At 45.8% G+C, this 11,865-nt stretch overlaps 2 protein-coding genes and 1 long non-coding RNA gene across 4 annotated transcripts; 2 read left to right on the top strand and 1 right to left on the bottom strand.

Moving 5' to 3' along the window:
- Positions 1-1,011: 1,011 nt before the first annotated feature.
- prdm12b (PR domain containing 12b) lies at positions 1,012-4,324 on the top strand. Its single transcript, XM_003965378.2, has 5 exons — positions 1,012-1,392; positions 2,613-2,803; positions 2,915-3,070; positions 3,265-3,370; positions 3,465-4,324. The coding sequence occupies exons 1-5, from the start codon at positions 1,167-1,169 to the stop codon at positions 3,890-3,892; spliced, it is 1,107 nt and encodes a 368-aa protein (XP_003965427.1). The 5' UTR covers positions 1,012-1,166; the 3' UTR covers positions 3,893-4,324.
- Positions 4,325-4,998: 674 nt separating this feature from the next.
- On the bottom strand, positions 4,999-5,916 carry LOC105416568 (uncharacterized). Its single transcript, XR_964616.2, has 3 exons — positions 5,714-5,916; positions 5,353-5,442; positions 4,999-5,267 (listed from the first exon to the last, which is right to left on the bottom strand). It is a non-coding gene; the product is annotated as an uncharacterized lncRNA (long non-coding RNA).
- A 346-nt stretch (positions 5,917-6,262) lies between these two features.
- On the top strand, positions 6,263-11,588 carry fbxw5 (F-box and WD repeat domain containing 5). 2 transcript variants are annotated; one of them, XM_011604829.2, is made up of 10 exons: positions 6,263-6,390; positions 7,309-7,504; positions 7,603-7,760; positions 8,078-8,261; positions 8,345-8,493; positions 8,591-8,923; positions 9,001-9,181; positions 9,270-9,414; positions 9,540-9,752; positions 9,926-11,588. In XM_011604829.2, exons 2-10 carry the CDS (start codon positions 7,318-7,320, stop codon positions 10,194-10,196), a joined length of 1,821 nt encoding a protein of 606 aa, XP_011603131.1. In that variant the 5' UTR covers positions 6,263-6,390; positions 7,309-7,317; the 3' UTR covers positions 10,197-11,588. The 2 variants fall into 2 exon arrangements, with proteins under 2 accessions (XP_011603131.1, XP_029693842.1); XM_029837982.1 differs by having other exon boundaries at positions 6,304-6,390; positions 7,268-7,504.
- The last annotated feature ends 277 nt before the right edge of the window (positions 11,589-11,865 follow it).

Genomic DNA, 11,865 nt, shown 5'->3' on the forward strand with positions numbered 1-11,865 from the left:
GCGAGAAACAGAGAGAAAGAGTCCGCACAACTTGCCCATTTTTTCGGACAATCCCCTTGTAGTTGTTGGAGTGAAAGGAGGAGTGCATGGATGTCAAATTGCCCTCAAAACACCATGAAAGATTGATTTGCAGCACTTTTCAGGGCCCTGACATTACTTGGAGGGGAGCTGAATAGGAAACCTGTGAGCCGGGGATGGAATAAAGATGTCCTCTCTGCTGGAAAAGAAGGAAAACTGCCCATTTAGCCCCAGTCCATCAAGCCTGAAAAATAGGCAAGAGAGGAAAAAACAGAGAGGACTGAGACTATAGAGAAGAAAGGGCTCGTATATACTCATCTGAGCGTCGTCACAATACCGAGGGGGCTCCGAACATCCATGAATATTAAACCGCTTACCTCAACAAGGGCTTGAAAAAGTGAACCACGTCGAAGCAGCTTTGCATTTTTTTCCAGCGTGAACAATACGGCGGAGAGAAGAAAAAAACACGCCGAACGTGTTTCCATTCTTGTTATTCCCGCGCTAAAGTGCGCACAAAAAATAATAATAATAATAATACCAACGCATGAATACCAAATGCCTGAGAAGTAGACTGGTCCCAGGTCCCAGACTTCCTGACCCACTTAGAAGAGTCTTGTGATCAACAACTGACAGGTTTTTCTTTCGCGTTTCGTGAGGCGTCGCTTTCTTTAATTGTGCGTAATTGGTTCTACTTTTTTTTTTCAATCACTTGCCAGTCTTAAAAGTTTTTGGTCGTATGTTTTTTTCCCAGGTTTTTGTTATTGTTGTTGTGTGTTATTTTGGTATTCTTGTTTTTTTGTTTTTTTTTAATAGCCATTTAATGCATCTTAAATGTTAAAAAAAGCGAAGCTTTTACGCACAGCATTAAACCGGTATATTACTGGAGTCTCTCTCTCTCTCCCTCTCGCTCTCCCTCCCTCTGGTCCACGCGGTGAGGGGTGTGACATTAATAAGTAATTAGACTGGGGGTCACACCAGCCAGATATATAAGAGACCCTCGCAGGCCAGGCAGGGGTGCTTTTACGCGCAGGGCGGACGGTGGAGCAGCTCTCTGATTCACCTCTTCTTCCATCGCATCTTTCTCTCAACCCAAAGTAGCTTTTCCTTTCTTTTTCCTCTTCAAAAACGATTAATTGTCGTCTCCTGACATGGGCTCAGTGCTTCCCGCCGACACCCTGGCTCTCAAGTCTGGATTTAAGTGTCCGACTCGCTCGTTGTCGGACGTGATCACCTCGGACATCCTCCACAGCTTCTTGTACGGCAGGTGGAGGAACGTGCTGGGCGAACACCTGACGGAGGAGCGGCAGAACGGCGGCGGCTGCGCCCCCAAAACCGCCTTCACCGCCGAGGTGCTGGCTCAGTCCTTCACCGGAGGTGCGTTTGGGATTATTATTTCAATCCATCCAGATCACGTGCATGTTTAAAACCGGCATCGTCCCGTGATTTGATCCGAACGAACCTGTTTTAGATGATTCCTTTCTCTGATCTCCTGCGCAACTCCTCGCATCTCTGCACCTTTATTCAAACTTCCGCGCAGAGCTCTTTTCTCAGTCTTTCTCAGGCGTTTATTTCCCAGAGTTTCTTTCATTCCTCGTAGCTGTTGTCTCCGTTTTCCCCCCATTTTGCTGCTTTTATTTCGATCCATTTAACGCATTAACCCTTCCAGAGCTCCGAGACCTTGCGCTGGGAGGCTCGTTAGGCGTGTAACTGCCGCTGATTGAAAAGACGCGGGGCATTAAATTCATTTGGTTAACTTTGTGCTTGACCTGGGAAAGTTTCCACTTAAACCTCGAGGAGAGAAAACTTTCTTTTCTTTGAGATGTCCCGGGTTTTATCCCGCATTCATCAATCTCCGGACAGTCTCTTTTCCTCTCTTGGCAGCTATGGGGCTCCGGCCCTTTTCTCTTTCTCTCTCCTTAAAAGATTTGCTGTTCCTCGCATAATGCACCGTGAAGGCTAAATCTAATGCTATTCATTGCATGTCAACCATCTAATCGCCTTTCCATTTTTTTGTTACAGAAATTCCTCAGTCTTTTTAACAAGTCCTCGTCTCATTCAGCGCAAATTTATTGCTACAAAGTTCTTAAAAGGATAATGAATTTGGAATTAGCCGTTTCTTTTCCAGTAAACATTAATGAATTTCACATCTGAAGCATGACAAATTGCTGGACCCTGAGCAATAGAGGACCATTTAACCCCCCGTTTGCTCCGTCTTTTTATCGCAGCCTCAATAAAAAAGAAAAAAAACTTTGATTTTGACATTAAAGGAGCGCAAGATTTTTTCTTTCTTTTCCTTTTTGATGCGGATGAAAATGCTTTTCGATGGGGCTTTTCTGCCGAACAAAACTTTTCAATTCAGCCAGATAATCGAATTAAACGGGGGATAAGCCCGGGCTTAATATTTCGTGACTAAAATAAGATCCAGTCCATTTGCCGCTTTCAGGGATCTTTTATGACACCTGATCGCAACTTTCTGCCTGGTCTGAATGGCATTTTACGTAAATTAATTAAAATGTACATGCTTCTAAATTTTTTTTTTTAATTTTTTTTATTTTGTGTTGTTCATTTTCTTTTCTTTTCTTTTAAATCTACAGAGGTGCAGAAGTTGTCCAGCCTGGTGCTGCCCAGTGAGGTGATCATCGCCCAGAGCTCGATCCCAGGAGAAGGACTTGGCATCTTTTCCAAGACTTGGATCAAAGCAGGAACAGAGATGGGGCCTTTCACCGGGAGAGTCCTGTCCCCGGAGCATGTGGATCTGCTGAAGAATAATAACCTAATGTGGGAGGTAAGCCCATCGCCTTAAATCCCAGAGACATCTCCCAGTTCGTTGTTTGGTGTCCTCTCCGTCCCTGGTGGCTCCGAGTTCCAGTCCTGTCCTCCTGTGCGTCTCTGTCAGGTGTTCAACGAGGATGGAACGGTGCGCTACTTCATCGATGCCAGCCAGGAGGACCAGCGCAGCTGGATGACCTACATCAAGTGCGCCCGGAACGAACAGGAACAGAACCTGGAGGTGGTCCAAATTGGCAGCAGCATCTTCTACAAAGCGGTAGAGGTGAGAATTAGTTGTTATTTGCAGTCTGTCGACAGAAAAACTTCCTGTGAGTCTTTTTATTGGGTGTTTTATGCGAACGAATGTCGCCATCTAGTGGTAGAATTTAGATTCGAACATTTCCGCTTGGCTAATTGGCAGGTAGCGTCGTTAATTTGCTGACAGTTGCATCTTTTTTTTCCCTCCTCTTGTCTCAGACCATCCCACCAGACCAGGAGCTTCTAGTCTGGTACGGAAACACCCACAACACATTTCTTGGGATCCCCGGAGTTCCAGGAACTGATGAGGAGCAACAAAAGAAAAGTAGGAACGACGAAACCCTTTAAAATCCTTCCACCAGCTCTAAAACGTCCACACGTTCGCAACTAAGCTCGATCCCTTTCTCTCCCTCCTCCAGCTGACACCCACTCCTCCGACGGGGCATCCTCCTGCTCCCCTTCCTCCGTCTCGGCGGGCCGCATGCGCTGCGTCATTTGCCACCGCGGCTTCAACTCCCGCAGCAACCTGCGCTCCCACATGCGCATCCACACGCTGGACAAGCCCTTCGTGTGCCGCTTCTGCAACCGCCGCTTCAGTCAGTCGTCCACGCTGCGCAACCACGTCCGGCTGCACACCGGCGAGAGGCCCTACAAGTGCCAAGTGTGCCAGAGCGCGTACTCGCAACTCGCGGGCCTGAGGGCGCACCAGAAGAGCGCACGGCACAGACCCGCGATGAACGCCGCGGAGGTGCCGTCCCAGGTCTCCCCTCCTCCCCCACAGATGACAGCGATCCCCCACCAGCACCAGTTGCCCCTGGTGCACCACATCCCCACCATGGTGCTTTGATAACGTCATCACCGACGCTCAGACAACGTTGCACTTTAGATAAGAGGCGCTGCTGGTGGCACAGACCCGCATCAGAGCAGACGAAAGACGCATTTCACAACATTCCTTTGGGTTTCTCACAGTACGTGTATTGCTTTTAATTTTTGACTGCATTTCGGTTGGAAACGTGTTTCCCTGGAGAGCTGAAATGTGCCGGTATTACACTGCCTATTTTAAGACGCATCTTCACCTGCTCAGGTGAAAAGATGTGCTGTGAAATTCGCCCACACGTGTCAGCGAATTAAACTGAAATGGTCACTTTAAACTTGCGCACACATAGCTTGTGCTATATTGTGAAATTGTAAAATTGTATTGTATGCCACTGTACATGTGAATGTAAATAATCTTGTGCTTTCTTCTATTCTAAATAAATATTATCGTATTAAATAATGCACGAGTGCACACTTTCTCTGTTCTGAAGAAGAATTAGGATTTCGGCACGATGGGTTATCAGGCCTTGAAATTTTAACCCTTGTGTCTATTTAAAAAGGCTTTTTTGACCGCAGTATTCTAGAAATCATTGCTTCTTGTTAAAGCTTCAAATATTTAAACATATCATGTGTTATCTGAAGATTTTGGCATCACTTTAATGTGAAAATCGAGGTCTTTATGCACAGAAAAGCACAGATTTTAAAATGAAATCATAAAATAAAGTAAAAATGCTAGAATCCAAACTGATCTGTGACGAGTAAAAATGAAAGAGGATCTGAATATAACAAGACAAAATTACTTTGCAGGTTAAAATAAATTGTTACGATTATTATTATTTCTTATTTGTATTTTAAGTGCTGATGACTATGTTTTCGATTCATATTGCATCGTCATCAAAAAAAGGTCAGATATAAAATGATTGTCGAAGTGAGTCAAGTAAAATGATGAATAAATTATACACATGGGACCTAGTTTAAACCTCTTTAAATGAGTGTCACTTCATCGGGGTTGTTCATCAGATCTTTGCATCAGTCACATTTCAGTGGAAATATACTTTTCTTCCACTTGGTGGCGCCAGACACACGTGGAAGAGCAGGACTGACATCTAGCGGCGGAATGGTGTAAGTACACATGCGTCACGCTTTATTGTGTAGCATTTATTCGTGGTACATAATATAGGTATAGTTATAGGTTTTACATGCATTATTAGGCCACTTCTGCGTAGTTGCTGTACTTGTCAACCATCAAACATAATCCAACTCAAAAAGGAGTTTTCGGACGAGTCATCATCAAGACAGGTACAAAAACGTTGCAGAGAAGGGTGGTTAAGAGGAATGTGAGAAACTCATCTTTCCACATCTAGGTTCATTTAGACTGCATGGTGGGACGGTCCACACATTCTGTCCTGTACAGAAAGGTAAAGAGGAGAGGATTAAGCAACCGGTGTTACACAAGTCATTATTTTTTCAAGACGGCTCAAATTCACCCACCTTTACTCCAGTTCTGACATCCAACTGTTGTCTTGTCCTTCTTTGAGCATCCAAGACAGGAAGAAAGCCACTGTGCAGTATTGCACACAGCTGGAAAAACAAACAAAAAAACACAAACAAATCCCCCCCCCCCTCCAATTAATCAGGCAGAAATTGTTCTTTATCTGGTTGCACAACAAGCAAAAGATCATTTGTGGGGAGATAATGCAGCAGGTAACATAATCTGCCCCTGCTTGAGTTTTATGCAGTACAGTGTACGGCCCTTGTGGCAAAAATACACCTGCGGAGTGGAATTAAAAAAAGAATAATTCAATGATATGATAATAAAATAATTACTCATATAAAAAATGGGCTTCCTTACCAGAGAAAATGTATCAAAGCATAGTCCTGCTAAGAGTGGAAGTCCTGGTGTTCTGACACAGTGACTGACTGGTCCTCCAGTGACTGACTGATGCACAGGGAGATGGTCACCATGGCATCACCACGCACGTACGAAGAGACACCAGATCCCAACGTTAGATAATGACTCCCCAGATACAGGGAGTAACCTAATTAAGTCTTTTGACGATCTTGGTCTCAAGAAACGTCCCCAAATTTTGCTAGTCGATTTTTTTTCTTTTGAAGCTGGTAAAGAAATATACAAATAAAATCACTGTTACTAGATTATTGGAATTTATTGTTATGAACATCAAATGTACTTCCCCCCCCCCCCCTTTTAGCTTCATTATTTAGCCTGTGAAGCGCATCCGATCCATCTTCCCATCGTCACTATAGATAAATGTAGCAAATCTTCCTAGAGAAAAACGAAAAAAAAACATTTCAGTGGAAGTACAATTATTCTAAATCGCGAACAGAAATTAGGCATCTTTCTTTATGCAGTCGATTGCTTTGGTCTTGTCGGAGCGACGGTGCTGTCGTCTGTTGATCGAGTCTGGCCGTTTCACAGCTGCCTGCTGCGGCTTGTTGTCATTTTTCAGTAGCTAGCTGCAGCCTTACCGGACCACTTGAGGGTTTCTCCGACATTATTTGATACAGCAGGTAAGGTTCTGCCAGTGTCAGCCTCATTGTTTTGTGCCAGGTCATTTTTCATCAAATAGAGTTTTAAAATAAACGACTGCCGTTCGAAATGACAGTTTTGGTGCTGTGGCTAAAAGTTGAAAACAAATGTCAGGCTAACTGCTAGCCCGGGTTGTTAACAAGTGAGCCAGTTTAAGGGGAGCCTAGTAGAAGCATTCGATTTTTAGTGCCGAGAACGAATATTGCTACCTGTCATGTGTGGAAATGGTGGTTGCGGGTTTATTTCTGGAAGATCGGCGGCCAGCCTTTCCTGTAAACACTGTAAACTGAGTTTTACGCACAGCAAAGAACATTTCCATGTTTGGTCATCACAACCCGACGACCTGGTTCCGCTTACAAAAGCTTTCTTGCACCAACTTGTGAATTTGGTTCCCTGCAAACGTGTTTTTCCGTAAGTCAGACCGACATGGAAGCTGTTTTATTTCGGTGAAATGTTAGTTAGTTAGTTGCTTAAGCAGAAACTGCCTGGGTGACACAGCTCATTCCCGGCGAGCGCGATATTCCTGCGCGCCACGCAGCAAATCCCTGCTTCTCACTGCTTTTTCAATGGGGAAAAACTCAAACCAAAGGTCCCCGTCCTCACCATTTAAACAGATCTCAGATGTCAGGCTGAAATTAGTTGGAACTGAAGGTTGGGGCCTCAAGTTCTTTATAGGTGCGCAGGCGGAGCGAACTGAAGGGGTTCCTGATCTGTGCGCAACGCCGTCCTTCTTCCGCTGTTTTAGTGATTCCATATAAATGCATCACCCCTATTTTAACGACCTCGATAATCTGCATTTTGTTGCCTGTTTATTTTGAAAGATCTGCATGTTATTATGCCTTTAAATCGGTGCAGCAGCTATTCTACCCCCCCCCCCCAAACCCCATCTGGATCCACAGGATGTTAGGATGGAGTATGTCCCAGTTCTGCCGGATAGCCTGGTGTTGGAGATCTTTATGCTACTGCCCCACGATGCTGTGCTGAGAGCTGGCCTGACCTGCAGGCAGTGGCTGGCTGTCTCCAGAGATGAGTTCCTTTGGAGGGAGCTGTTCTACACTTACTATCGCATCCCGCGCTCTGTACCACGGCACCCCTGTGAGTCATTCTAAACATCTTCCACGCTCGGGCTTCATTATATTGACAACAATAATCTGCTGCTTGTGCTAATTTACTCTGGGCCTTTGCCCACGCAGCGTCTGTGTCGTGGCACGGAGAGTTCAGGCGTCTGTTCGACTGCATCCCCTGCGTGGAGGTTCAGACACTGAAGGAGCACTGTGACCAGGTCCTCCACCTGGCTTTCTCTCACAGGGGTCATCGGTTTTCATCGTGCTCTAAAGACTGCACTGTCAAGGTAGATGTTCCTCACAGATCCCGTTTGCACGCTCCACATCTGCTTGTCCACTGTTGTTGTCGTCCTCTCACAGTCTCTGAAGAAGTAAAGCTATGAAATTCTTTTGCCTTCTGTCTCTGTTTGAAGATGTTCTTTCCCTCTGGACTCAATAGGCTTTTAAATGTCGTTCCATTGGAATAATTGTTATTGAATTTGTGTATTTGGTTTTGAGCTTGATTGGCCACTTTACTGAGCCTAAAGAACCAAAGACATTTTCAGACTTTTATTTTTCCCGCTGTGTTTAATCAATCCTTTTTACTTGTTGTGTATTTTTCTAGCTGTGGGACACAGAACGCGCAGATGGAAATATCTCGCTGGTGCACAGCTCAAGCATGCGGCAGTTCAACTGGGGCTACACCCAGTTCTCCCAGTTCAACGCTGACGACACCCTGCTGCTGGTGTCTGGTGTCTACCTCGGCCCGCACCACTCCTCGTCTGGGGAAATTGCCGTCATCAGTCTTGGTGGGGGAAACAAACTTAATGTCAAGTGGACAGGAAGTGATTTTTGAGTGCGTGTTTAACCTCCTCCTCTAAACGCGCTACAGAAAACTACACGTTGCTTTCACGCGTGAGGAACAAACCGTACGATGTGTTTGGCTGCTGGCTCAATGAGACCCACTTGATCTCGGGGAACCTGCACTGGATCGGCAACATGACGTCCTGCTCGGTGCTCTGGCTAAATAAAGCCTTTCAGGTGAGTGCGTTGATCACTTCTTAAAAGACCCCATTGATTACTTTGTTGGGGGGATGTTGTGATCTTGGAGTGTGTGTGTTCCTCTTCCTCTCGACAGGACGTGGAGTCAGAGAACGTCAACGTCGTCAAACGTCTTTTCAAGATCCAGAACATCAACGCCAGCACAATCCGCACTGTGATGGTGGCCCACTGCCGACGTCACGACAACCCAGATCTGCTGCTGGACTACGAGGCTCAGTCTCAGGCTCAGAAGCAGAAAGGGTGGCGACAGCACCACCAGCCCCTCCTGTTTGACCTGGGGGCCTCTGGCAGCGAGGACGGCGACGAGGACGTCGAGGATGAGGAGCAGCAGAAGGAGGCGAGATGTCCCGGACTCCCTAATGGCCGTCACCCTCAGCCCACCCTCTCGGGCCTGGATCACGTCCTGCAGGTCAGTGAGGCGTCGGGCTCATGTTGGCGATGACTTTTATACCATTTGCCAATCTGCCTCCTCTTTCTGGCTCTCAGAGTAAAAACATGGGGCTCAGGGAGCTGGAGATAGAGACGCAGGTCGCTCAGATGTTGGGTAAAGCGCACACCAAGGCGCCCGGCTCCAGCCTATTGGAGCCCTCGGAGCCTGGGAACGGCGAGGACAAAACCTACTTACTCTTCACCACTGGCAGCCTTACATACTCCCCTCACCAGATAGGTAATTCAGACAGTTTTCCAAGGAACATAGAGCTCAGCCTCACAGTGTCGGATGCCTCCTTTATTTTGTTTAAATGTTTCTATTTTAGGTATAAAATGCATCAAGCCAGACCAGATGACCACTAGCGGTCCAGTTCTAGGAGAAGAGAGAAATTCTGAGTTTTTTGATTCCCTGGACCACGTCATTGATATCCACGGACACATCATTGGGATGGGCCTTTCTCCAGACCACAGGTTAGAAAATGACGCATATATTTAGCATTTTTCAATATGCACATTTATACAATTGTGGCTTTCTTTGTGCTCAACTGCAACGATTATTGTTATAGTGTGCAAATGTCTTTAATCCCTTTGATCAGGTACCTTTACGTGAACAGCAGGGCTTGGCCACCAGGCTGCAAGATCTCTGATCCCATGTGTCCTCCCCCCATCGCCCAAGAAATAGACCTGCACGTCATCGACTTGAAGAGTTTAAGGGAGGAAAGGAGGATTCTGCGAGCCCATCGAGCCTTCACGCCGAACGACGAGTGCTTCTTTATCTTCCTCGACGTCAGCAGGGACTTTGTTGCCAGGTGAGTTTCAAAAGCAAACCACTATTAATTGTGTTTACCTTTAAATATTTATATGCATGTTGGTCTTACGCATGAGCGATATTGTTCTGTCTCCCCCTTCTGGCGGTAAGGGGAACTGCACATAAAAAATACGATTCTGAATGTTATTTTGACTCTGCTGTGTTTATCTACAGCGGAGCAGAGGACAAGCATGGCTACATCTGGGATCGCCATTACAACATCTGTCTGGCACGTCTGGCGCACGACGACGTGGTGAACTCTGTAGCGTTCAGCCCGGCTGACCAGGAGCTGCTGCTGTCTGCCAGCGATGACTCCACCATCAAGGTGTGGCGCTCGCCGCGGATGGTGCGGCTGTCGCAGGCCATGGCCCGGCCGTCGAGGCCCCGCAGCCTCCTCCCATCCTGGCTGAGTCGCAACAAGAACTGCGTGAACGGAAGACCATGAGTTCGCTCCGACAGCGGCTTCTGCCCGAGCTCACGGCGCCGTCATCCGTGTCACGATGACACTTGTGGTGCGGCGGCGTCCCACCAGGACACAAATCACCACAGACTGTTGCGCTACGGCCCGGAGGAATCATAAATGTCATCATTGTGCACGGGACTGACATCCCATCGCGTTGCCCAGGAGACGTTTTGTGTTTGTAACTTAAATCTACGTCTGAACAGGCATGACGCAAAAAAATCCTGGACCTGAGGTGTAAATGTGAGGGGAGTTGCAGCTGCGGGACGTTGCGCTCCTGTCCAACAGAGACGAGCCGAGGACCGATTCACATTTGTGATGTCACGCGCGTGTTTCAGTGGATTCCAAATCCATTTAAACCCAAAAAGGGAATGAAAAGGGTGAAATTTAGCTTTTACTGCAGCCCGCTGGGGACTTTAGTTACAACACGTCCTATTTTCTTTCTTTGTGCGCCACTTATTTCATGGTAGAATTATTGATTAATCGAGAGAAGTTGTCCTTAATTAGCACGACGCGTGACAGAACAAAGGTTTCCTAGTTTGTTTTTATTAGGGTTTCGTTTTTGGGGAGGCGGTATCATATTTAAATGAACTTTTTCCTTAAGTCTCATAACAAAATGTTTTTAAAAAAAAGGAATTTTCACCATTATGAAACCTACAACACTGTATGTGTGCACACACGTGTTCTGTGCACCTTCAGGTACAATCTTAGCGTGATGCTGTCCACGTCCCGTCCATTAAACCCTACAATGATCCCCCAGCGTCAAGTAAACCGAATAATAAGTGGTGTTGCATTACATGGTGATCATAACTGAATATTTTAGCTGCTGTGGTCAAGTGCGTCAGCATGGCTGTCATGACAACATCGTTCACGTCAGACCCTTGTGATCATCTCTGATAGCTGAAGGAAAATCTGAGCAGGGCCCAGTAGCAACGCGTGTTTTTCTGTGGAGCTTTTTGTGTTTATGTGTGTGTTTACTTCCCGTCCTGCCTGCAGCTATTTTCGGTATCTTTCATCGCCTCTTCCCAGGACATGTCTTAATAAGGAATTAAGCATGAGAACACAAACAAGAGTCCGACCTTCTTGGTGTTCCGGTGGAACAGATCCCCCGATGATGCTGGGTTTGCTCGCTGGGTGTTTGACACGGTTCAGCTCACCAGCTGGGTTTCCAACACACACTGAACAGTATTCCAAAAATTTCAAGGTTGGCGTGTGTGATCAATCACCAGCGTCACCACTTTTACTGTTTTTGAAGCTGTTGTTTTTTTAAATATTCCATATTTCAATGCTCCCCTGTAATAAAAAAGCATGTCTTGAAAGCCAAAAAGTGATGTTTGTTTCTAGAAATAAACTACATCTGACGTCCACTGCTGATAATAAGAGTTTGTGTCATTAATAAACTTCTACAGCTATTTTGATCGAAAGCAAAGTAGATATGTTGAAATGACTTAAAACATCAAATAAAAATCCTGTTTACACACACATCATACGAAAAATAATAATGATGCTTCTTGCATAAAATAGAGGAATACCATATTTTTTCTAGATACAATAAACTTTAAAAACGTTTTATATAGGTGATATAAGTTAAATGGTAATACACCAATGTGTAATAAAAGGGCAGAAGTGACGTTAAAAACCAAAGTGTTGCAGG

The sequence above is a fragment of the Takifugu rubripes genome, chromosome 6 (assembly GCF_901000725.2).
Source record: "Takifugu rubripes chromosome 6, fTakRub1.2, whole genome shotgun sequence".
NCBI lineage: Eukaryota > Metazoa > Chordata > Actinopteri > Tetraodontiformes > Tetraodontidae > Takifugu > Takifugu rubripes.

What these genes read in the sequence shown, in the direction of transcription:
- prdm12b (XM_003965378.2), top strand. Translation starts at nt 1,167, where the DNA reads ATGGGCTCAGTGCTTCCCGCCGACACCCTGGCTCTCAAGTCTGGATTT. An exon ending in GGCTCAGTCCTTCACCGGAG is followed by an intron (nt 1,393 to 2,612) that starts GTGCGTTTGGGA and finishes TTAAATCTACAG; the next exon opens with AGGTGCAGAAGTTGTCCAGC. An exon ending in ATAATAACCTAATGTGGGAG is followed by an intron (nt 2,804 to 2,914) that starts GTAAGCCCATCG and finishes CGTCTCTGTCAG; the next exon opens with GTGTTCAACGAGGATGGAAC.
- fbxw5 (XM_011604829.2), top strand. Translation starts at nt 7,318, where the DNA reads ATGGAGTATGTCCCAGTTCTGCCGGATAGCCTGGTGTTGGAGATCTTT. An exon ending in GGCTAAATAAAGCCTTTCAG is followed by an intron (nt 8,494 to 8,590) that starts GTGAGTGCGTTG and finishes TCCTCTCGACAG; the next exon opens with GACGTGGAGTCAGAGAACGT. An exon ending in ATACTCCCCTCACCAGATAG is followed by an intron (nt 9,182 to 9,269) that starts GTAATTCAGACA and finishes TTTCTATTTTAG; the next exon opens with GTATAAAATGCATCAAGCCA.